This window comes from Odocoileus virginianus, unplaced genomic scaffold (assembly GCF_023699985.2).
Source record: "Odocoileus virginianus isolate 20LAN1187 ecotype Illinois unplaced genomic scaffold, Ovbor_1.2 Unplaced_Scaffold_12, whole genome shotgun sequence".
NCBI lineage: Eukaryota > Metazoa > Chordata > Mammalia > Artiodactyla > Cervidae > Odocoileus > Odocoileus virginianus.
Window position 1 is genome coordinate 859,961 of NW_027224274.1, and position 25,575 is coordinate 885,535.

General features: G+C 41.7%; 1 protein-coding gene and 1 long non-coding RNA gene across 3 annotated transcripts; one reads left to right on the forward strand and one right to left on the reverse strand.

Annotated features, from left to right (window-relative positions):
• Positions 1-4: 4 nt before the first annotated feature.
• On the forward strand, positions 5-12,017 carry CREG1 (cellular repressor of E1A stimulated genes 1). Of its 2 annotated transcripts, XM_020889228.2 has the most exons (4): positions 8-400; positions 3,633-3,752; positions 7,021-7,205; positions 10,686-12,017. In XM_020889228.2, the coding sequence occupies exons 1-4, from the start codon at positions 47-49 to the stop codon at positions 10,687-10,689; spliced, it is 663 nt and encodes a 220-aa protein (XP_020744887.2). In that variant the 5' UTR covers positions 8-46; the 3' UTR covers positions 10,690-12,017. The 2 variants fall into 2 exon arrangements, with proteins under 2 accessions (XP_070318844.1, XP_020744887.2); XM_070462743.1 differs by lacking the exon at positions 10,686-12,017 and having other exon boundaries at positions 5-400; positions 7,021-7,209.
• A 6,251-nt stretch (positions 12,018-18,268) lies between these two features.
• On the reverse strand, positions 18,269-19,755 carry LOC139033505 (uncharacterized). Its single transcript, XR_011486056.1, has 2 exons — positions 19,537-19,755; positions 18,269-18,634 (listed from the first exon to the last, which is right to left on the reverse strand). It is a non-coding gene; the product is annotated as an uncharacterized lncRNA (long non-coding RNA).
• Between the last annotated feature and the right edge of the window lie 5,820 nt (positions 19,756-25,575).

Below are 25,575 nucleotides of genomic sequence, written 5' to 3' on the forward strand. Positions count from 1 at the left end.
GTCGGGGTAGGCCGCCGCGTTCAGCACTCTCGCTGGGGTCACCAGCATGGCGGGTTGTGCCCGCGGGTCCGTGCGCGCAGTGCTCGCCTTCCTGCTGGCGCCCGCGCTGGTGACTCAGCTGGTGGCGCCGGCGCGAGGCCGCGGCGGCCGGGGCCACGGGGACTGGGGCGCCGCCGAGCTGCTGCCGCCGTTGCCGCCCCGGGAGAATGCGGCCCTAGTGGCCCGCTTCGTGACAAACCTCTGTGACTGGGGCGCCCTAGCCACCATCTCAACGCAGGAGGGGGTGCGCGGCAGGCCCTTTGCCGACGTCTTATCGCTCAGCGATGGGCCCCTGGGCAAGGGCAGCGGCGTGCCCTACTTCTACCTGAGCCCGCTGCAGCAGTCGGTGGGCAACCTACAGGTGAGCCGGAGGGGCGGTGTGGCTCCGCGGGGCTGGAGCGCGCGCGAGCCTTTCGACTACCGCTTAAAGTCTGCCTGGAAAGGAGAGCCGGCCTCATAGAGCTGAGTTTGAACCCAGCCCAAACCTCTGGATCTTCTCTCCTGCTCTGGGTAGGCGTGCATTACAGCTTTCCAATTGTTGGGCAACTAAATACCAAGAATTGCCCACACGTCCTTGCCACCGTGCCACGCACTTGGGGTGTATTCTTTACCAGCACCTGGACGACTTCCCACCTGAGTCGTCTTGGGGCACTGTGTCTCATTAACTGGGCTCTTATTGCTAAAAGTTATAGGCCTCGGGTGCAGGTCAGCCTCCCACGTAGGGAGCAGACCGGATTGGAGAACTAGGTCCTCACCCTTTGTCCACCTTTTGGGGCAGAGCCAAGTTAACACCTCTCCGGTGGATTTCTGATGCTTCGAGTGGTGTCACAACCTGGAAGGCTAGAGCTATGCTGAGTCCAGGGATGGAGCAAGATTTGGGGAAGGTTCCTTTTGACAAAAGATCCCTAGACTTGAGGTTAACATTGTTTATGGATTATATTGAAAGAAACCTGTATTTGATGAGGTACTTGCTATGTGCCGGGATGACCTTTCCCTTCATCTTCCCCTCATCCTGTTTTTTAATCACTCTTTGAGGTGACTGTTACCACCCTGGCTCTGCAGATAAAGAACTTGCCCTAAGCCCAGTGGCCACACTGGAATTTCATGCCAGATCTATTGCCTTCAAAACGCAGGTCACGAACTGGTGGTCCGTGAGCTGAGTATGTCCCACAGATGGGTTTTCTTTGGCTCACGCAGAGTTCTGTATTGTTTTTAATAAATTTGAATTAGTTACCAACATTCAAAAATGGAGCTTGCAATTAGAAGCCTGAATTTCTAACTTGTTGAAAAAGGGGAAGATCTATGACACTGGGAGCCTGCATTCTCTGAGCTAACCCTCCTTTAGTTAAGGTATATATACATCCCTGTTCCCCCATTTTCTTATTCCCAGTCACCTGCTCCACTCCCTTAGACATTTGCTCAGAGCAAGTTCATTTCCCTTTCATCAGTGATGGTCCATCTTGGCTGCAAATACAGTCACCTGGGAAGATTTTTAAAGTGCAATTCCAAAGCATATTACTAAAAACACATTTTATTATAAAACAACCCCCCAAATCCCTCCTGATGCTTCTAATGTTGGGAAGGGGTGAGAACCACTGCTATACACTATTATATTTAAACTTTTGCTGATATTATCTTCCTCATTTTAGGCAATGAGTAAACTCCACTCAGAGGTGCAGAGACTCAGTTGTGACTAGCCAGCTAATGGCTGTCAGGTGGAACTCAAGCCCAGGTCTTTGACATCTCTAGAATATGACAGTGATGAGGCGCTTACCCAGGATTTCAGATCCGTGATGGCAGTGAAAAGGCATGGCCACATCAGCATCAGTCTGACTGTAATTCTGTCAGTTAACCAGTCAAAGTTGGTTTCTGCTTTCCATTTTTTCTCTTCCTTCTAACCCATCTTCTTCCTGACTATTTCTATCCACCCTATCCACCCAAATAACATGAACGAAATACCACTCAGCATTGCCCTCTGCCCAGAAACCTTTAACAACATCTGGCAACAGAGCTACATAAGATTCACCTGGGTGTTTGTTAAAACTGCAAGTACCTGGGCTGAGAATGGAACCAAGAAATCTGCATTTTAACACGCTCTCCAGACAGGTGGTTCTTGGAAAGCCCTGACAGATGCCAGCCTGTAAAACACAGCTTTGACTCTTTAGCTTGGACTTGAGGCACGCTCACTACCCACAACCCTCTACCTCTCACTACTGTGTCCCTTACCCCTTCCCCTCAGAGAGCTTTCTTTCATGCAACTCACAGTCTTGTCGTATACTTTCCCCATTCTGTGTTTTTGCAATTACAATGCCTTTACCTTTAATACGGGCTTCCCTGGTAGCTCAGACGGTAAAGTGTCTGCCTACAATGCGGGAGACCCGGGTTCGATCCCTGGGTCGGGAGCAACACACTCCAGTATTCTTGCCTGGAAAGTCCCATGGACTGAGGATCCTGGTAGGTTACAGTCCATGAGGTCACAAAGAGTTGGACACGACTGAGCGACTTCACTTCACTTTACCTTTAATACATCTTTTGACTTTTGTGCTGATTTTCACTATCTTACAAGGCTCCCTAGAGTTTCCATATCACTCCAGGCTGTGCTAGTATCTCCTTAAACAACTTCAAATATGCTTAATTATCATTCACTTGGCAGTGAGTTATGCGCTGCCTTTTGACCTCTTCTGTGTCTTTGTTTTGCATTTTTAAACTTTGTTTATGTTTGACTTTTCAACCAGATTATAAACTCAGAGAGAAGGGAAAGACCTTGTCTGAGTCTCCCTGTCCCCTATTTTTGGTCTCCCTAGTGCCTTGCCTAATAGGTTTTGTTGACAGCAAATTTTTGCCTAATAATTCCAAAGAGATCTCTTTATGACTCATTGTTTTGATGAGTCACTGTGAGATGGCAAAATCCCACACACAAGACATTTAAAGTTTAAAACACTAAATGTAGCATGTGAATTTTGCTGTAATCTGTCAACAATGCCTTTTATGAAGCTGATTTCTGAATAAGAAAGAATTAGGAATTTTGCTTATATCACATTTTTAATTAAAGAATTCTCTTACTGCTAGAACAGGAAAGAGCAGCTTCTCCAATTTTGAAATCACATGATAGTTTCTGCTAGTATAAGATAACCAAGAAGCATGATTCAGCTACTTTCTTGCTTAAATTGTACAATTAGCTACTTGAACCATTGTGGTATTTTTATGCATTAGTTTCACAGTAGTCTAATCCTTTAGCTCTTTCAGTGAAGGTTGGAGTTCAGCCTTGTATTTGGGTGATAATGTAGTTATAATTCCTCTGGTAAGTATGGGACAAATTAGGAGTCTAAGAAAAAGAAAAGTGTTTAACATAATTCTTACTGAGTTGGTTACTTAAAATGCGGAACAACCTCCAACACACTTTTTTTGGAGAGAGAATAAAGATCAGTCTCTATCCAAGTAGTAATTTTCCCAAGTGGAAGGTGGTATTTTCCAATTCATTGTTTCATGAAAGAACGATCAAGTTCTGGGGACAATGTGTATGCAACTTGTGAAATTAATTACCTCTCCAGAGACAATATTTCACATGGGAGGTCTTCACTTTATCTCTACAGGAGAATCCATATGCTACGTTGACCATGTCTTTGGCAGAGACTAGTTTCTGCAGGAAATATGGATTTGATCCGCAGAGTCCCCTCTGTGCTCACATAATACTATCAGGAACTGTTATCAAGGTAAATATCGTGTAAGAACAGATACTGGCTTTAGAAGATCATCATCATCAACAGTAAAGGAAGACATATTTTGAGAATAAAATAAAATTTGTGATTGAGGTACAGAGTTAGAATATATTCTAATATGTGTAATTTCATAAAAACTAAAGGTTTTAATTGGTTACTTTCATGTAGGTGTTCAATAAGATATTGAAATATTCAGTTGAGCAGATAGATGTTCAATAAGAAAAAGGAACTATTTTTTGAAGCTGAACAGATGTAACAGCTATTAAGCTCCTATATAAGGAACATCTGCTCAAAGTTCATACTCCTGACCATGTTGTACACTGTACAGTATTTCCCATGTTTGGATTCCTTGTCTCCGTATTTAACAGTGGCTTAGAGCAGAAAGCAGATTAAGTATATTAAAAGGGGAGTATGCACAAAATCAATACATGTGAATCCCTTGCATTCCTATATACTAACAATGAAAAATCAGAAAGAGAAATTAAGGAATCAATCCCATTCACCATTGCAACAAAAAGAATAAAATACCTAGGAATAAACCTACCTAAGGAGACAAAAGAGCTGTATACAGAAAACTATAAGACATTGATGAAAGAAATCAAAGATGACATAAACAGATGGAGAGATATGTCATGTTCTTGGATCAAAAGAATCAATATTGTGAAAATGACTAAGCAATCTATAGATTCAGTGCAATCCCAATCAAATTACCAGTGGCATTTTTCACAGAATTAGAATAAAAAAATTTCACAATTTGTATAGAAATGCAAAAGACCCTGAATAGCCAAAGCAGTCTTGAGAAAGAAGAATGGAGCTGGAGGAATCAACCTTCCTGACTTCAGACTATACTACAAAGCTACAGTCATCAGACAGTATGGTACTGGCACAAAAACAGAAATATAGACCAATGGAACAAGATAGCCCAGAGATAAGCCTGCACGTCTATGGGCACCTTATCTTTGACAAAGGAGGCAGAATTATATAATGGAAAAAAGATCGTCTCTTTAAGAAGTGGTGCTGAAAAAACTGGACAGCTACAAGAAAAAGAATGAAATTAGAACACTTCCTAACACCATACTCAAAGATAAACTCAAAATGGATTAAAGATGATCAGAAACCATAAAACTCTTAGAGGAAGACATAGGCAGAACACTCTTTGATATAAATCACAGGGAGATCCTCTATGACCATTTCCTAGAGTAATGGAAATAAGAACAAGAATGGACAAATGGAATCTAATTAAAGTTAAAAGCTTTTGCATAGCAAAAAAAACCATGAACAAGATGAAAAGACAACCTCAGAATGGGAGAAAATAATTGCAAATGAAGCAACTGACAAAGGATTAATCTCCAAATATATACAAGCAGCTCATGCAGCTCAACAATCAAAAAAAAAACCCAATTAAAAAATGGGCAGAAGACCTAAACAGACATTTCTCCAAAGAAGACATACAGATGGCTAATAAACACATGAAAAAATGCTCAACATTGCTTATTATTAGAGAAATGCAAATCAAAACTACAATGAGGTATCACCTCACACCAATCAGAATGACCATCATCAAAAAATCTACAAACAGTAAATGCTAGAGAGGATGTGGAGAAAAGGGAACCCTTCTTGCATTGTTGGTGGGAATGTAAATTGATACAGCCACTGTGGAGAACAGTATGGAGATTTCTTTAAAAACTAGGAATAAAACTACCATATGACCCAGCAATCCCACTACTGGGCATATACCCTGAGAAAACCATAATTGAAAAAGACACATGTACCCCAGTGTTCATTGTAGCACTATTTACAATAGCCAGGACATGGAAGCAACCTAGATGTCCATTGACAGATGAATGGATAAAGAAGATGTGTACATATATACAATGGAATATTCAGTCATAAAAAGGAATGAATTTGAGTCAGTTCTAGTGAGGTGTATGAACCTAGAGCCTGTTATACAGAGTGAAGTAAGTCAGAGAAAAATGTTGTGTATTAATGCATGTATATATGGAATCTAGAAAAATGGTACTGGTGAACCTATTTGCAGGGCAGGAATAGAGACGCAGACATAGAGAAGGGACTTGTGGACATAGAGGGGGACGTAGAGGGCGGGATGAATTGAGAGAGCAGCCCTGAGATACACATATTACCACGTGTACAACAGAGCTGATGGGAAGCCGCTGGGTAGCACAGGGAGCTCAGTGCGATGCTCTGTGACGACCTCGCGGGTGGGAGCTTCATGAGCGAGGGGGTGTGTGCGCCTGTGGCTGATTCATGTGCATCTATGGCAGAGCACAGTACAGCATTGTAAAGCAATGAATCCTCTAATTAAAGTAAACTTTAAAAATTGAAGACAAGGGAGAGTATCTGTATTAAATACTAGAAGTGAATTTAGATAGTTGGGGGTGAGTGCTAGAGAGAAGAGGTTAAATAAAACAGTGGGAAGGGCAAAGGGCAAGGTGTTGTGAGGACTGATCTGATTGCTAAGCCAGTAGGCAGACTTCTTGACCTTGTCAATCATGAATACCTCAGATAGGTTTTAATCGTGGTCTCAAAATTCTATGTGGCTCTGTTTCTGGAGCTGAGTGTTCTTCAATGGTCAGAGACGGGGGGAGGGGCAGCAGATGCACTTGAGTTCCATTGCGCTCCTTCTAAAGACTTCTATCCTTTATGTGCACTCGTCTATGTGTTTAATATATGCATGCTGTGGGATAAAAGTGCTAATGTTACACAGCGTAACCACCAGCACTATTTTATTATGGTACTTTGTGCCAATTACTCTGACAGCTCGAAATTGCTATTTCACAATGAAAACTGGTACTCATGATGGTTTCCCACTTCATTATAGTATATGTTATCACCAACATTTGAAATCTCCATTGTTCTCTGCATTTCTTCAAGCTTCTTTTACTGCCTCTTGATGGCTTAAGATCAAGATTTGTAGTAGATGTTAAAAGTGCTCAGCACAAAGGGAAAAAAAGGTGAGAAAAAATTACTACTATGTGTAGTGATGAACGTTAACTAAACTTGTGATTATTTTGCAGGGTATGCATATGTCAAATCTTTATATTGTATACACCTAAAACTAATACAGAGTTATATTTCAATTATTGATCAATAATTAATTTTATAAATAAAAATTAAAAAAATCAGGATTTATAACTAAATAATCTCTTTAGGATTTGTGGAATGCTAGAATCACACATTCTTAACAGCCAAGAAAGCAAAATGTCATTGCTATGAGTAGGTTTATTTTATATATATCTTTTAGGTGAGTGAAACAGAAATGGACGTTGCAAAGAATTCATTATTCATTCGACACCCTGAGATGAAAACCTGGCCATCCAGCCATAATTGGTTCTTCGCTAAGTTGAATATAACCAATATTTGGGTCCTGGACTACTTTGGTGGACCAAAAATAGTGACACCTGCAGAATATTATAACGCCACATTTCAGTAAGTATTTACACATCTTCCATCTTTCTAATATTGCAGCCCTTATCAGTGGTCCTCAATCTTCTAAAGCAAAGGGGTCTTAACCATTTCATGTACCATGGATCATTTTGGCAAGCTGGTAAGGCCTATGACTCCCCTAGGAATAATATTTTTAATACATAAAGTACATAAGATTACAAAAGAAACCAACTATATGGAAATACATTTATAAAAATATTTTACAAAATGTGGGGTATATAAAATATGGGATATATAGTAATATGTTGGCTTTTTAATGAATACATTAAATAGTAAGTTCTAGTAGAGAGTCCATAACCTTCCTGTACTTTCAGAGTAGTGAGAACTGAATATTTTAAGACATATGGCAGCAACAGTGCCGTGATATGAAAGTATCTATAATTCCTATATTTCTGTCAGTGGCCATCACAGATACACTGTCACCTCTTAGTTTATTGCCTACATTCATCATTAAAAAAAATAATACATTTCAGTTAGAGCTTAATGAAAATGAAAACCTCTTTCCATGCCAGTTTTTTCCCCATCACAGACACCCTGAACTCTTATCTACAAACTAGGACACCAGGTGGAGACTTTTTTTTTCCCCTGCGCCCCATGGCTTGCAGTATCTTAGTTCCCTGATCAGGGTTTGAACCTCCGCCACAACAGAGAAAGAGTTGAGTCCTAACCACTGGGCTGCCAGGGAATTCCCAAGACCCTGTCTTAGGTCTGTGCTTGTGGAGCCTAGTTCTGACCCATGATGATGTTTTCTCACGAGAATCAGACCTGGCACTTGACCCAAGGTGAAGGATTCACATGGTGGGTGAGCATGTGATCCAGATCCGCAGGCCCTGGTCCTCTAGTGCCTGTGGGAATGTGCGGTCCATCCTGCCAGGAAATGGACACTTGGAGGGAAGGAGCGATCGGAGAGAATGAAAGAGAAGAACATAGCCTGAAGATGGGGAAGGGACAGGACAGAAGGGTGTGATCAAGGTTTTTGAAATTAGGTTAGGGTTCAAATGAAGGAATACAGGGGACTGGTACTTTTCCCAGGCGACACGGGTCACGTTGGCCTGTCTGGCAGCCTCAAGGCCTCGAGGATGGTGATGACAGTAACAGCAGCAGCGGTAGCGTTTGTTGGGCATTGTGGGCTGCGCTTACTGGCGGCTTCCCATGTCTGAACTCGCTGAACTCTCACCGCAGTCCTATGAGTTAGGTAGTCTTTTTTTCTTTGTGTTTTTTTCTGCTGGAGAGCTGATGCACAGAAAAGTCAGAGACTTGCTTAAAGTTTTAGGAAGCAATAGTGCTGGGACTCAAAGCCCAGCATTCTAGCTCTGGAACCTTCACCTTGTTTCTAACCAGGAGGTTTTGCTGCCCTCTGGTTACATCCATCCCCGGCAGCTGAAAGTGAAAGTGAAGTCGCTCAGTCGTGTCTGACTCTTTGTGATCCCATGGACTGTAGCCTACCAGGCTCCTCCGTCCATGGGATTTTCCAGGCAAGAGTACTAGAGTGGGTTGCCATTTCCTTCTCCAAACTGGCAGCTGACCAGGCTCCAACTCTGGTGTCATTTAAACACTTTCTGCTTGCAACAGACTGGCTGCTATTTGTGGAGATGAGAGTGTCCATGCTAAGCTAGACTTTGTAGGTTGCAGCTCAGGTTTGGGCTTAAATTCTCAGCATTCATGTATTCTGCCTTATTATATTATGTAACAGTTCTATTGGTGAATCATTGCCTTTCCATCATGACTGTAAATCTCTTCACAGCAAAACTCAGGTTTTAGTTTTGGTTTTTCATTCCAAACTTAACCTAGGAGAGTGCATGGCACAGAGTTGGTGTTTAATAAATACTGGCTACTTGTCAGGCTGATCCTTTGAAACAAAGATTCTTGATTATGTTGTTTGAATAAGAAAAGTGAAAGTGAGGTCGCTCAGTCGTGTCCAACTCTTTGCGACCCTGTGGACTGTAGCCCACCAGGCTCCTCTGTCCATGGGATTCTCCAGGCAAGAATACTGGAGTGGGTTGCCATTTCCTTCTCCAGGGGATCTTCCCGACCCAGGGATCGAACCCAGGTCTCCCGCATTGCAGGCAGATGCTTTAACCTCTGAGCCACCAGAGAAGCCCCCTGTTTGAATAAAGAATCTAACAACAACAAAGAAGAATCAGTCATGGCATTTATTCTGCTGTTGTGCCTGCAAGAGAAGAGGCCCAGGCCAGTGATTGTGTTCTGGACCTGAAAAGCCATCTTTTCAGGAAGGAAGACAGAGGTAGCAATTATAACATTATGGCTGGGCAACAAATTATCAAGGAGGACGGTCAGTAAGATGACAGGCCAACTCTTCAAGGTTAAAGTTCACTTTACAGGATGTAACAGTCTCTGAAGTACAGTTAATCTTTGTCTAAATAACATGCCTGAAGGCAATGTTTGCTTTAATAACAAAGTAAAACTGGAAAAGAAAACCCATAAGTCTGCACATTGAATAAGTCAATGAAAAAGATAAATTTGAGGTTTCTACTATATTAACATAGATGAATGGGCCTTTTCTACAGCTTGGATATAAGAGGGAGCATTTTTTCCTATCCTTGTGGGAGGAGGGCAGAAGACTAGCCCAGGGTGTGACCCCTCCTGAGACAGGATGCAAGAATCCTAGGAATGGGCAGTGCCTTGAATGTGACCTGGAACAGATGCTTATGACTCCTACCCATTTCAGAGTCCAGGAGTGGGTCCCCCACCATTCCACCCACCAGGTTTGCCATCAGGACTGTTTAATAGTCCAAGAGAGTGTACAATAGTCCTTGTCTTGCTAGACTCATATTGAATGGAAGCTGGTAATGTTTACCAGAAGTATGTGTAGATGTGCTTTGGTAAGCAGTTCTTCTCATAAGTATCAGCAATTGCTTCCTCTCACTGTTAAGTCTGAGCAGCAGGCCTCTGGGGTACCCAAAGACAGAGGTAATGAGAGGTCAGTGGATTGCAACTTGCCCGCTCTCCCTTACCTGGAGATGGATTTCCTGATGGCCATGATCAGGGCCACGATAGGAAAATGGGTCAAGGTCACCTTCCTGGCTGAGTGCTGGATGACTGCTGCTCTTTTGCTCTAATGTTGGGAACCCCTTCTGCTCTCATTTGTCTTTTAACTCTTCCAATATTCTCGAATGTGATGATCACAGTAGCCACAGCTGCTGACCAGTGTTTTGTCCCGGCAGTGCTTACTAAAGTGTATCAGCGTCATATTTGGAGAGGTGGGATGAGAGCTGAGAGGAAGACCCTAGGCCTGACCCTAAACCAGGACTCAGTAATGAATTTTTTGCATTTTAGCAAACCCAGATTTTTCTTTACTACACTAAGTGCCCAAAATTAACTTGAGATCTTAAAACTTTTAGATCAGAAGTGTCTCTAGCCCTTCCCAAGAATGAGTTAACTTCTGATTTGTCAACTCTGTTTAATGAAATAATTTTTCTTCCTCTCTCTTCCCCTCTCTAGGTGAAGCAGCATATGGTGAATTTAACCTCATGCGTGAAATTTCTTAGGAAGTTTCACAGTGATTTGAAGCACTTATTGTTTTTCTATGGGAAGTTTGCCAGAAGATTGGCCAGTTTTCTTTCTTTGCTTGCTTGCTAACAGAATTGAGTTGGATTATTACTGGATTTCTTGGAAGATGAGATTGTTGGAGATATATATATATATTTTTTTAATATTTTGAAGCCATTTTCATAGAGACGCGTCTTTCTTTATGATCAACGTTTTATTCCATTAATTCCAAATAGTTTGCCAACAGTGCTCCTTGAAGAGGAACAGTTACCAGTTTTAAATTGACCATTGGTATTTGAAAGTACTCAAGTATGTGTTCTTAATTCCTGAAATCCACTGTGCTGGGGAGAGGGTCACGCCCCCACAGCTGCTGCCTGAGTCTGTATTAAGGGCTCCTATTACAATGCACCTGAATAAATCTTGCCAAGACAAACAAACAATGATGAAACACAAATGGAGCATCCTACTCATGGTCCACTTATGTTTGACAGTCCTGGGTGTTGTTAATCCAACACAAGGCCAAACTATCTCTTATACAGAACTTAAAAAAACAAAAAAAAAAACCTCTTCAAGTCTAAAGTGATAAATATCTAGAACAAAGGATCATAAAACTTCCTTAATCTGACTTAATAAAGGAAGTTCATAAAATTTTCTGAATTTGACTTCCTCAGCTAAGTGGACACTGTGTGATTAGTTTCTTCCTCTCAAAATACATACACACAAGCACACCTTTAGGGGATTATGAAAGAAAAAAGAAAGGGGTAAGTTATTTCTGGTGTTCTTTTATAACATTTCTTAACGTCAACCCAGACATGGACCAGGTTCAACCAGAGCCAAAATCCATCTTCCAACTCTCTCAATAATGGCCTAAGCCTTTTTCAACTTCTTCAAATGTCTAAGTGGCTTCTAATGCTGTTACTGCCTAAATCAGGTCATCAGAGGGAGGGCAACACTATTTTAAAAAATCACATTTCTTCAGAAGGGAAGAGACTGTGCTTTTATTACCTATATACGTGATTTTAGAAGACTCTATGAGATCCTTTATAAGAGATGTGTCTGGAATCAAGCAACTGGATCCTTAAATGGCTAAGAGAAAGGAAGTTAAATATGAGTTTGAAACTACAAAATGAACTTACCTGAAATCCAGCAAACAGCTTCTCTTTAAGAAAAATGATGTAACATAGGCAACAAAAAAAAAAAAAAAAAAAAAAAATGTGTCTTAAACTTGGTGGAGGAGGTTTCTTACTCAAAGCATTAATAATAAAAAGCATTATTTTCATGAAATGTGTTGTATTTATTTTCTTACACAGAGATGGTAATATTTATTGCACTTTTTTTTCATTGTCCACTGCTGAAATCCCTTTGTGTTTTTATTTTAGCAGGTTGTTAAATTAACTTCTGGCTGATTTAAAGCTTAAAGTGAATAACTTGACCCTTTCCCTATTGGTAAATGGTTCATTATGTCTTAAAATTTGGAGGTTTACCAGAATGCAGTCTTTGTCAAGGGTCTTTCCTCAGGGCCTTGGGTGCCAAGGTAACTTGTGATAGAATTAAATTGATAGTGTCTATCTGTATTTCTCCCTTTACTCAGTTATTGTGAGTTTTCTCTTCATTATTTGGTACCATGTAAAAATACCTATATTCAAGTAAGATCCAATTATCACAGAGGAGAGTCAACCACTTTTTCACTGAAGATGCTGTGGCTCCTTTTTTAACTGAATGTGCAAATTAAGTCCCCATTATGTTCTGATTGATCACCAGGGGGCACTGTGGACCACTTTTTGTGCAGATGCTGGTCTTTTGAACAGTAATCTTCCACATGCTTACCCAAGTGGCTCAGTGGCGAAAAAATTCTGCCTGTAATGCAGGAGACACAGGTTCAATCCCTGGGTCAGGAAGAATGGCAACCCACTGTCCCACTCTAGTATTCTTCCCTGGGAAATTCCATGGACAGAAGAGCCTGGCAGACTATACAGTCCATGGGGTCACAAAAGTCGGACATGACTTAGCGACCAAACAACAATAATTTCCCGCTTATACATAGGGATCTTTTCCAAGACTGTCCCCAGCCCTTGCAGATACCTGAAACCCAGGATGATACCAAACCTATATGTACTATGTTCTTTTCCTATACACACACACGATAAAGTTTATTTTATAAAGCATGGGGTCGCGAACAGTCAGACACGACTGAGTGACTGAACTGAACTGAAAGACTATAGGAATTGCCAGCATTGCCCTAAGTAAAATAAGGGTAACCTGAACACAAGCAGTGTGATATCAAGACCACTACTACTGACAGGTACATACAGCGCCAATTTGCTGCACAAAGGGATGATTCAGGTGTGAGATTTCATCATGCTACTCAACACAGCACACACAAAATGTACAAACTGTTTATTGCTGGAATTTTTCATTTAATATTTTCGGACTGAGGTTGGCCACTGGTAACTGAAACTGCAGAAAGCAAACCCGTGGATAAGAGGGGACTGTGGTACGGCAGAGCTGATTGAGTCCACTGTGGGCTGGGGTGGGATGGATAACCTCGGTAAGATGACCCTGGAGTGGAAGTAGCCCAGCAGAGCAAAGGGGAGAAGCTGAGGCCTGGTCTGTGCTGCTGCTGACGACTGTCGTGGATTTCCCCCTCCCTGTCATGCGCTTCATTACCTGCTGCAGAACTGGGGCAGAACCCTGACCCGAAGGAGAGAGGGGGTGAGTGTTTTGGACTCGGACTGGCTTTGGCCCAGAAAGCAAGGCAGGCCCTGATAGAGAAAAGAGAAAACCGGAAGCAGGGAGATGGAGTGGCTGAAGAACCTGAGTTTCTAAGCCAGGGGCTGTGCCTGGTGACATCGTCTTGGCCTTGGGTCTGTCCTCAGCAGGTCAAAGTCGTGTATCTTTACTAGACTGTGGCCAATAGTCACGGTTCATTCTGTCTTTTAGTCCAGCTTTAGATTCCTTTCAAGTATAAGGTGGAGTGGGGACCTTTATGACTTGAGGTTCAGCTCCATGAGATCAATGCATACATATTCTGACTGGAGGTTGTTCATGTCACATTTTCCTTCTTAGTAATAGTCAGACTGAAGATCACAAAATCGTTGAAGAGGAGACTCTACTTTCCTGTAGAGGGGCATATTTTCAGATTTAGAACTGGGGGAAAAAAAACAAAACGTTCTACTTGGTGCAACACTGGTAGGTCAGTATTGTAAGGGAAATTCCAAACTGTCACTTCAAAAAGAGGTGCTCTGTATATTTTCATCTGAGAAGACAATGGTAACTGAGGTCCTTTTGGAAGTTAAGGAAGGTATAAATTAATCAGTAAAATTGTATCTTTTTCTTAATTTTTCCTTACTTTCCTACTTATTGTAAGATATATATCTTTGTGGGGGCTTCCCTGGTGGCTCAGATGATAAAGAATCTGCCTGCAATGCAGGAGACTGAGTTTGACCCTGGGTCAGGAAGATCCCCTGGAGAAGGGAGTGGCTACCCACTCCAGTATTCTTGCCTGGAGAATTCCATGGGCAGAGAAGCCTGGTGGGTTACAGTCCATGGGGTCACAAAGAATCAGGCATGACCAAAGCAACTTAGCTTGCACACATGTATCTTTGTATGGGAAATACACAAATAAAAGATTAAAAATTAGTAATCTCACCAGCTAGCATGACTGCTAGTATTCTGATGTGTTTTCTTAGAAAAAACATCTTTGCTCCCAGGAAATGTTTAACTATAAAGATCATGTTATATGTTGATTGTGTATCACACGTCCTTCACTTTACCATAAGCTTATGTTACTAGAAACCATTCATAAAGATGGTTTAGAATGGCTGCAAATGTTTCATCAGATTGATCTCTTTCAGCTACCAAATAATGATCTGTGTTAGCACTCTGTTGCTAGTGACATAAACCTGAGTCAAAGTAGTTTAAGCAAAAAGAAGAGTTCATTGATCTTAAAATATTCCTTCAGAACCAGCTCTTCATCTCCTGACTCCTCTTTCCACTGTGTAGGTTTTAACTGAAGTCAGCAATCTTAGGGCAAAAAGGATGCCTCTTCCCCAGCCATGGGAGCCATTCCTGGATAATCTCTGTGTCTGGAAATGCGTTCATTGGCCAGGTCTCCTGTTTCTTTCCCTGCAGTTGACAGTTCAGCTCAGCACTGGTCAGAACCACGTGGATCAGATAGATTTTGAAGTGGAGCTTCTGAAAGGAAAAAAAGAAGCTATGTTAACTGAAGGGAGACTGGATAGGCCAAAGTTAAGGGCTGCTACCACTTTCTCCAGTATTTGACCATTTAAATTACTTCCAATTTTTCCTTGTTATAAGGGAGAAATCTTTATGCATGAAGTATTTCCTACACCTGTTTCCTTGGAGAGATTCCCAGCAGTGGAATTCCCAAGCCAAAAGCTGGTGAAATCTATTACACATGCCCTTAAGACTTTGTGCCAATGAACAGTCCTGCAAACGGTCTATGAAAGTGTTCACTCTACACTGAATTTATAGGTAAAAATAGTACTGTGTGATTTTAGTCGGCAGCTCTTATGTAGTGGTGTATGTGTGTGTCAGTCGTGTCTGACTCTTCGTGACCCCATGGACTGTACCCTGACAAGCTCCTCTGTCCAAGCTCCTCTGGGATTTTCCAGGCAAGAATGCTTGAGTGGGTTGCCATTTCCTCCTTCGGGGGATCTTCTCAACTCAGTGATCGAATCTGCGTTTCCTGCTTTGGCAGGCGGATTCTTTCCCGCTGACCCATCTGGGGATGGTAACACTACCTGTGTGCTTGTGGCTCAGTCACGTCCTGCTCTTTGTGACCTTTGGGTTTTAACTCACCAGGCTACACTGTCCGCATGATTTTTCAGGCAAGAACACTGGAGTGGGTTGCCATTTCTCCTCCAGGGGATCTTTCCGACCCAGGGATTGAACTCGAGTCTCCTGTGTCTCCTGCATTGCAGGCAGATTCTTTACCTGCTGAGTCAAACTCAATAAACACTCGGTGCTTTTCTTTCCTTTATTCGAATATCAGTTGGTAATTATAAGTTGAGTTTTCTCAAAAATAAATGTTACGATTGTCATAGGACTTAATTTTATAAAATAGGTTCATTCACAGCATTTTTATCTAATCCTTGCAACAAGCCCAAGAAGTAGATGGAACACATATTATTTTCCTTACTTTGGGGAGAAGATTGGAGTTCCCAGATAGTCAGGTTGGGGGAGTTCACACAGTTGCCTGTCAGGCCCTGTCCTTAAATCTAGCTGTTTCCCTAAGAATCCAATGACCCTTTATCTGCTGTTGATGTCTGGGTCTTTTGAAGAAATGTCTTGCCATTTGTATTAAAGACATGCAGTAAAAAAAATCATTGGCAAGAAATTCTTTTTCTCTGTAAGAAAACCCCAGGTTTTCACGGTGGTATGCTGACATCTTTCGGGGCCAGTAGCGCGTGGCAGAGAGAGTGAGCTCCGAAGCCTCCAAATCCCAGCTCAAACGCTGCCAGCGCCCTATGCAAATGCTCTGCGAGAGGGTCCCGTTGGTAGTTAGCTGGGGAGGATGCCTAGGATGGGAGGCGTGTCTGTTAGCATTATTCGGTCTCCGTCACGATGTGGGCTAGCCCACAGTCCCTCGTGACGTGGATACACTGGTCAGGATGTAGAGGAGCAAGGAGCCAGCCATTTTCTCAGTAATAACACTGCAGGAAGGGCTCCCCTGTCATGGGTCAGTCACGGGTCTTCACTGGGCCTTGGAGGAAACCCTCTTCCATCATGTGCTAGGTGTGTGCCGTGGAGGGGCAGGGTTGAACCTGCCCAGGCAGCCAGCTGTGGAAGAGACCGGGAAACTGTAATTTGACTAGACAGCCGCTAGAGGTCCTTGTGGAACTGCATTGAATTGCCCAAGGAGGGTTGGCCCAGAGCAGGAAAATCCTCTTTAATCCACCTGTCATGTAGCCAGGCCAGCTGCACCGCTGGAATTCCAGCCCGCTTGGTCTTTTAACCACTCTGTCTTCCCCATAAGCTGGTGAATGTTCTAAGGGACAGTAAAGGTCTAAGGTGGGGATCCACAGTCCCTCTCCAGCAGTTCCAAGAGGTAGGCCCCTTTCAGTCTAGTTTCTGGGGCATGAGGACACATGCCTATTTGGGGGGGGGGGGATTCCCAAAGTCCAGAAGAAATATCAACAACCTCAGATATGCAGATGATACCACTCTAATGGCAGAAAGTGAAGAGGAACTAAAGAGCCTCTTGAGGAGAGTGAAAAAGCTGGCTTAAAACTCAACATTCAAAAAATTAAGATCATGGCATCTGGTCCCATCACTTCATGGCAAATATAAGGGGAAAAAGTGGAAGCAGTGACAGATTTTATTTTCTTGGGCTCCAAAATCACTGCCAATGGTGACCACAAGCCATGAAGTTAAAAAACACTTGCTCCTTGGAAGAAAAGTCATGACAAATCTAAACAGCATATTCACAGCAAAGATATCACTCTGCCAACAAAGATCTATCTAGTCAAAGCTATGGTTTTTCCAGTAGTCGTGTATGGATGTGAGAGTTGGACCATAAAGAAGGCTGAGCATCAAAGAATTGATGCTTTTGAATTGTGGTGCTGGAGAAGACTCCTGAGAATCCCTTGGACTGCAAGGAGATCAAACCAGTCAATCCTTTTTTTTTTTTTTTAAGATTTTCTCATCATGTTTAATGAGAAACAACTAAAATGTCATGAAAATAGTCCAGAAGGGAAATTTTTACTATTTATCTTTCAGATCATATATTTTTTCTTCAAAACCTGTACATATTCTTGTGATGTTTTCAAAAGCAGGTCCTCATACAGATTTGACCCATCTGTAGCTCCTAGAGGAGACAATCCATAGGACTCAGATTCAAATTCAGCAGCAGCTTCTCTTAGTTCTCTAGTTATACTCCTGTCCAACTCCTGCCGCATCTTGGTCAAGTAAGTCTCCATGCTGTCATTTGAAGGGCGTGGAATTGAGGTAGAAAACCCTCCATTCGCTTGTAGAGTAAGACTTCCGTTGAGCACTAAAGGATTATTGAAATTTCCAACACAAGGGGGCTCCAGGACTGGCCTCGTGCTAAGAGTGCTGAGTAAAGATCTGTTCTGCTGCTTCTCCACCTCAAGTTTGGTGCTGATCTCTGCCAGCCTCTCATGAGTCTTGTCTAGTTTACCTTCCAATGACTTTCTAACTGCTAGTTCTACTAGGTAGAGATGCTTATATTTTTCCAACTCTGCTTTATGAGAATCTTCTTGCAAAGTTTTCACCTTGGAGAGTTCAGATTCCAAGTCTTTAATTCTGAGTTCCATCTGACTTCTTATGGAAGCATTATTCTTCTCTTGTAACTGCTCTAAGTTCTCTTGAGATGCTGCTTGCATCTGCAAAAATAGGTTGACTTCTTTTAATTTCTCTACGAGTTCTTGTCTCGCTCTTTCTTCAATTTCCCGTTTATACTGCTCTATTTGACTGTGTTCTATCATATCCATTTCTATAAGACTTCTGAGGTTCACTACTTCTTGCTCCAACTTCTTTTTATTCTTCTCTAGTTTTTCACATTTCTTTTGCATTCCTTTCATAGACAATAACTCCTCTCGAAGAACTTGATTTTTTGCATCCAGGTGCAGACATTTTGAAGATGCAGTTTCCAGCTCTGCTGTAAGATCATCAGTCTTATGTTTTAGCATATTAATCTGAATATCCATTTCAGTTTGACTGGTTTTTAAATCTCCATGGAAACTAAGCTCTCCATTTTCATATTCATTTAACTTCCTTCTTGTCATTTTTAAGACTTTCTTAAATCCAGTAATCTCTGTTTCTAACTCACTATTTTTCTTCTTTTCTTGGTCCAACCTATCTTCCAGAGATTGTTTTAATTCAATATATTTCTTTAATTGTTCCTTTTCATCCTCAGACTTAGAAAAAAAAATTTAAGAAAATTATTTTTAAACACCTAGAGAGATTTATTCTTTCTTCAAAATATTATTTCTCATGAGTTCACAAGTTAATATGAATTTGTAGTAAACACAGTTTTTAAACCTGATTGATGCCAATAGGAAAGTGAAGTGGCTCAGTCGTGTCCGACTCTTTGTAACCCCATGGACGGTAGCCTACCATGCTTCTCCATCCATGGGATTTTCCAGGCAAGAGTACTGGAGTGGGTTGCCATTTCCTTCTCCAGAACAGATTTCAAAACTGATGACTTTTCTTAAAACAACTTAAAATGATTTTTCATTTCATCACTTTTCTGGAATTTAAATTGCCAACATTGATTTGTTAAAAATAGAGGCTTTTACACATAAAATATTAATGCTAATGAAAGGTTTTTAAAGAGTGCCTATATTTACATTTTACTTTCTAGAGATGCTCTAAAATAATTTTCATCAATGGTTCAAGATATTCCAGGTTTTGTTAAATCAGCTTACTAAAATAATCTTTGAAAAATTCCCAAGCAACCTCCATCTCTTTAAAAAAAAAAAATCCAACAAATGAAAAATACATTTGTTCAGAAAAATGGTTCTATATAAAGTATTCATTTTGAATGAAGAGAACAAACTACAATATTTAAAATGATTTATTCTCAAAAATCTCACAGAAAGATTTGGATTACAAACGAAATTCAAAATTCTCAATCAAATCATTACTCAAATTTCTGGACTCAAATAGATGTTTGTGTACCAGTGTTCAAGGCAGCATCATTAACAATAGTCAGAAGGTGGAAAAACCCCAATTTCACTGACAGAGGAATGAACAAACAAAATGTGGTCTATAAAATATTGCTTTTGGACTGTCACAGTTTTTGAAATTAAAATCTTACTATGCTGCTGATGCTAAGTTGCTTCAGTCATGTCAGACTCTGTGCGACCCCATAGATGGCAGCCTACCAGGCTCCTCCGTCCATGGGATTCTCCAGGCAAGAACACTGGAGTGGGCTGCCATTTCCTTCTCTAATGCATGAAAATGAAAAGTGAAAGTGAAGTCGCTCAGTCATGTCCGACTCTTAGCGACTCCACGGACTGCAGCCTACCAGGCTCCTCCGTCCATGGGATTGTCCAGGCGAGAGTACTGGAGTGGGTTGCCATTGCCTTCTCCACAAACCAGTCAATCCTAAAGGAAATCAACACTGAATATTCATTAGAAGGACTGATGCTGAAGCTGAAGCTCCAACACTTTGGCCATCTGATGTGAAGAGTTGACTCAACAGAAAAGACCCTGATGCTGGGAAAGATTGAAAGCAGAGGATGAGATGGACTCAATGGACATGAATCTGAGCAAACTCCAGGGGACAGTGAAGGACAGGGAAGCCTGGTGTGCTGCAGTCCATGGGATGGCAAAGAGTCAGACGTGACTTAATGACTAAACAGCAACAAAAGGCCTGGCTGGGCTTAAAGAGGACTTCTGAGCCAGCCAGCTGTCCCTGCCTCTGGCAAGTTCAGTCAGTCCTTCCCTTTGGCAGATGACAAAAATGTGATCCGCATGAAGTCAGAGCACCTCCAGCACAGCCAGGCCTGGCAGGCCCCTGAAACCAACACCCAGACCCTTGTATGCAATCTTGGTCACCCCGCCTGCCCTCGGGTCAGTGTGGATGGCCAGCAAGGAGCAGCAGGATCGCAGCACCCAGGATGTACTCGTGGCAGCACACATATGACCCTGTGCCTCCCCCTGGGGGCAGATGACAGTGGGCAGGGCTGAAGCAGATGGGGCACTGGGAGGCAGGAATAATTAACCCTAAATAGAAGTTCTGGATAGAGGACAGCCTGGGAGGGGCATCTAGTTCAGTCCTTCCATCTCTTTTTTAAGGAGAGAAGAAAGGTGCTTTTTCTATGTTTAAATTACAAATACAAATCAAGACCACTCTTTATGTAACAAGCACATACTGAGCTTCAAGTATATACAAGGCACTGCACCAGTTCTCCTGGTATTGGATAGCCTTCCAAGTGCTGCTTTTCTGACACAGGAACCAAATATCTTTATTTCTCAGGATATTTTTCAGTATCAAGTAATGGAAAATCCACCTAAAAATTCAGCTCCTTCATCTTATGACTGAAGACACCAAGACCCAGAGAAAGTGATTTGAGGTCACAGGGCAAATTAAAGACAAAGCTGGGAGAAGATCCCTATCCGTGCATTCCTACAGTAGCAACTCTCTGTGGCACCATGCTGAGGGAAGGCCATTTGGTAGGGTCAGAAGTAAGTCTAAGCCTTGGCCGAGGCAAGGAACATGAGAACATTCACTTATTCTAATATAGTTGTGAACTGCGTTCTCAGATGTACTGGCGTCTCATAGTTTGAAGCTTGCTCATTTCAGAGGACAATTTTGTGTTTGCTCAGATATCTAGGAGCAGACTTTTAAAAAAATTTAATTTTCCTTTTATTCTGGAGTGCAGTTGATTTACAATGCTGAGTTAGTTTCAGCAAAGTGCTTCAGTTATACAAGTACATACAGCCATTCTCTTTCAGGTTATTTCCCCATATGGTTTATTACTGAATAGCGAGTAGAGCTTCCTATGCTCGACAGTGGATCCTTGTTGATTATCTATTTCATATGTAGTGGCGGGCATGTGTTAGTCTCTAACTCCCAATTTATCCCTCCCCCCACCTTTTCTCCTTTGGTAACTGTAAGTTCATTCTCTTAAGTCTGTGAGGGTTTCTGTTTTGTAAATAAGTTCACTTGTAACATCTTTTTAGATTCCACATATAAGTGATATCATATATTTGTCTTGTTTGACTTCACTTAGTATGATAATCTCTAGGTCCATCCATGTTGCTGCAAATGGCATTATTTCATTCTTTTTTATGGCTGAGTAATATTCCATTGTATATATGTACTGTGTCTTCTTTATCCATTCATCTGTTGCTTCCAGGAGAGGACTTTATGAGACTTCTGAAGCTAAACATATTATCCAAACCAGTCCAGAAAATGGAATCACATGTTCATAACAAACATGTGGAGGCAGGTGCCCTAAATTCTGACCTGGTGTTCAAGAGCTGCAGGATGCAAAAGAGGGCGCATAGCATGGGGCCTTGCCTCCCCTTCTGAGGACTTGCCTACCTCATCCCTCATCTGCTCCTCTCTGTCTCCCACCCTCTCCACAGATGCTGGGACCACCCCCTTACCATTCCTAGAAAGATTTTGCCTCCATAATCTGCCCCGAACATTTAACAACTCTCTGGGGTCCTTTCTCCAGGCAACTATGGTGATCTCACCTCCTTTGAAAGACTTCAAAAGGAATAACTCTTTCCAACACCTTCTATATCATGGACATAACAAATATCATTGTATTCCTTCCTCCAACAGTCCAATGAGTCCATTGTTAGCCCATTCAGAACGAGGAGTTTCAAACATTATTAATGTAGTCAATAGTCAGGCAGGTAGTTAATGGTAGGACTGGAATTTGAACTGAGGTCCAGCTGTTTTAAAGCTCATGTTCTCCCACTGCCATGAACCAGCACCCAGAAAAGCTGAGTTCTAATCCTTATTTGGCCACTACCAACTTTGTGACCTTGGGCAAGTTTAAGTAACTTGCCCAATCTTTCTGAATCTTAGTTTCCTTAACTATAAGGTGGAAACTATATACCCGTATTGACTACCTTACGAGTAGTCAATCATGAAGATTAAGCGTGAGTCATCATGAAGATTGAGCATGACAATATATATGAAAGTGACACACAGATGTAAAGGCATCCCCAAAGCAGAAAAGATTCTTCTTCTGGTGGAAGGTCTTTGACCATCAATAGTGATATTCAGTAGGTTATATCATCCCTTGATAGTATCTCTTTAATTTACCCATACCCTAGCTTATTTTTACCATCTCTTATAATTTTTAAAATCCTTTATATCCTTGTGCAGTCTTTTCATTTATGTTTTTCTTGTGTTTGGACATTAGGTATGCATTTCCTCAATGTCTCCTTAAAGAAAATTGTGACTTAATTTTCTTACGGACAAATAATCTTTTGAAGGGAGGGGCCCCTTAAGTAAAACTCCCACAGATTAGACCCAAGTAAAATTATGAAATTTACAAATATGTCTTTAATGGTTCTGCATTTTCAGCATCTGTAATATTCAAGGCTGCTTCAAATGCAAGATACAGAATATAAAGCAAATAGCTTAAGGGAAGTTATTGGTGGCTTCTGGTTCAAGATGACGGAGTAGAAGGAAGTGCACTCATTTCCTCCTGTGAGAGCACCAAAATCGCAAATAACTGTTGAACAACCATCAACAGGAGGACACTGGAACCCACCAAAAAGATATCCCACATCCAAAGACAAAGAAGAAACTGCAGCAATAACGTAGGAGGGGCACAATCATGATAAACTCAAATCCCGTATCTGCCAGGTGGGTGACTCACAAACTGGAGAACAATACCAAAGACGTTCTCCCACTGTGGTGAAGGTTCTGAACCCCATGTCAGGCTTCCCAGCCTGGGCAATCCAACAAAGAGACTAGGAATCCCTGGTGAATCTGACCTTGAAGGCCAAAGGAGTTTGACTATAGGACTTCCACAGGACTGGGGGAAACAGAGACTCCAGTCTTGGAGGGCACAAACAAAATCTTGCATGTACCAAGACCCAGAGGAAAGGAGCAGTGACCCCACAGGAGACTGAACCAAAACTACCTGCTAGTGTTGGAGGGGCACCCTGTGGAGGGGCCCCCCACCCGGATGGGGGCACTAGCAGCAGACCCGGAAAGTCCTCCATGGCATAAGCCCTCTTGGAGGTCACCACTAACCCTACCAGAGAGCCCGCAGACCCCAGGGCTGAGTTGCCTCAGGCCAAACAAATACCAGGGAGGGAGTGCAACCCCAGCCATCAGCAGATAATTGGGTTAAAGCTTTACTGAGCAAGGAAAAGTGAGCAAGACTCAGTTTTTCCCATAGCCAGTTCCTCGCATCAGGAAGCTTACACAGGCTTCTTAGCCTCTTCCAACAGAGGGAAGACAGAAGACGCAAGAAGAACCACAATCCCACAGCAGCTATAACAAAAACTGCATTACGGAAACTTATTCAGGATGAAAAAGCAGAAAGTTATGTCCTGAAGGGACAAGATAAAACCCCAGAAAAACAACTAAATGAAGTGGAGATAGGCAACCTTCCAGAAAAAGAATTCAGAATAATGATAGTGAAGATGATCCAGGATCTTGGGAAAAGAATGGAGAAGATGCAAGAAATGTTTACCAAAGACCTAGAAGAACTAAAGAACAAACAAACAGAGATGAATAATACACTAGAAGGAATCAATAGCAGAATAACTGAGGCAGAAGAATGGATAAATGACCTGGAGGACAGAATGGTGGAAATCACTGCCGCAGAACAGAATATAGAAAAAAGAATGAAAAGAAATGAAGACAGCCTAAGAGACCTCTGGGACAACATTAAATGCACCAACATTCACATTTTAGGGGTCCCAGAAGGAGAAGAGAGAGAGAAAGGACCTGAGAAAATATTTGAAGAGATAATAGCTGAAAACTTCCCTAACATGGGAAAGGAAATAGTCAACCAAGTCCAGGAAGCACAGAGAGTCCCAGGCAGGATAAACCCAAGGAGGAACACACCAAGACACATAGTAATCAAACTGACAATTAAAGACAAAGATAAAATATTAAAAGCAGCAAGGGAAAAATGACAAATAGCATATGAGGGAACTCCCATCAGGCTATCTATCAGTCGATTTCTCAACAGAAACTCTACAAGCCAGAAGGGAATGGCACAATATATTTAAAGTGATGAAAGGGAAGAACCTACAACCAAGAATACTCTACCCAGCAAGACTCTCCTTCAGATTTGATGGAGAAATCAAAAGCTTTCCAGACAAGCAAAAGTTAAGAGAATTCAGCACCACCAAACCAGCTTTACAACAAATGCTAAAGGAACTTCTCTAGGCAGGAAACACAAGAGAAGGAAAATGTGTGTTAGTCGCTCGGTCGTGTCCTACTGTTTACAACCCCGTGGACTGGAGCCCACCAGGCTCCTCTGTCCATGGAATTCTCCAGGCAAGAGTACTGGAGTGGATTGCCATTCCCTTCTCCAGGAGATCTTCCCGATGAAGGGATCTAACCCAGGTCTTCTGAATTGCAGGCAGATTCTTTACCATCTAAACCACCAGGGAAGCCCACAGAAGGAAAAGATCTACAGAAAATAAACTCAAAACAATTTAAAAAATGGTAATAGGATCAAATGCACCAACCAAAAGACAAAGACTGGCTGGGTGGATGAAAACATGTGCATGTATGTACTTCCACTTACCACATCACTCTGCTTGACCCCCCAAATTGTATGTAATTATTTTATATTGTTAGGTTAATCATGTTCCCATTATGGCTTGCAATTGTAATTATCTTTTATTTTTGTCTGGCTATTGATTGTGAAAACTGATAAACATCTTTTACTATTGTGATTATGTAATTAGTTATTTAATACCATTGTATCATGATTGGTCAACAGAAAAATAATAGAATTCTGTATCACCAAAACTACCATTTAATAGAAAAACCTGTAATCACTTTTTAAAATCCAGATGCATATCAGAATTATCTTGGAATTTTTTGAAAAATACAAATGCCCAGGTATTGCTTTTTTTCTCCAAAGCTCCAGATATGTTTCTAATGAGCAGCCATGTTTAAAAACAACTGGACTATATGATGATCTTTTACTTTTATCTAGTTTGTTTCACTTTTTTCTATTTCACATTCAGGGCTCCTATTTCATTTAGTTTATGTTTTCCAATTTCTCCATCTCTCTTTAATGTTCTTTCTCAGGACTTTAAATCAGATGTAATAGACAAGTTTTGTGCTGAAGCTCCAGTATTTTGGTCATCTGATGCGAACAGATGGCTCATTGGAAAAGTCCCTGATGCTAGG

Bases quoted from the DNA above. Each gene is read 5' to 3' on its own strand.
- CREG1 (XM_070462743.1), top strand. From the start codon at position 47: ATGGCGGGTTGTGCCCGCGGGTCCGTGCGCGCAGTGCTCGCCTTCCTG. The intron at 401-3,632 runs GTGAGCCGGAGG...TTATCTCTACAG, and splicing joins AGTCGGTGGGCAACCTACAG to GAGAATCCATATGCTACGTT. The intron at 3,753-7,020 runs GTAAATATCGTG...TATATCTTTTAG, and splicing joins TATCAGGAACTGTTATCAAG to GTGAGTGAAACAGAAATGGA.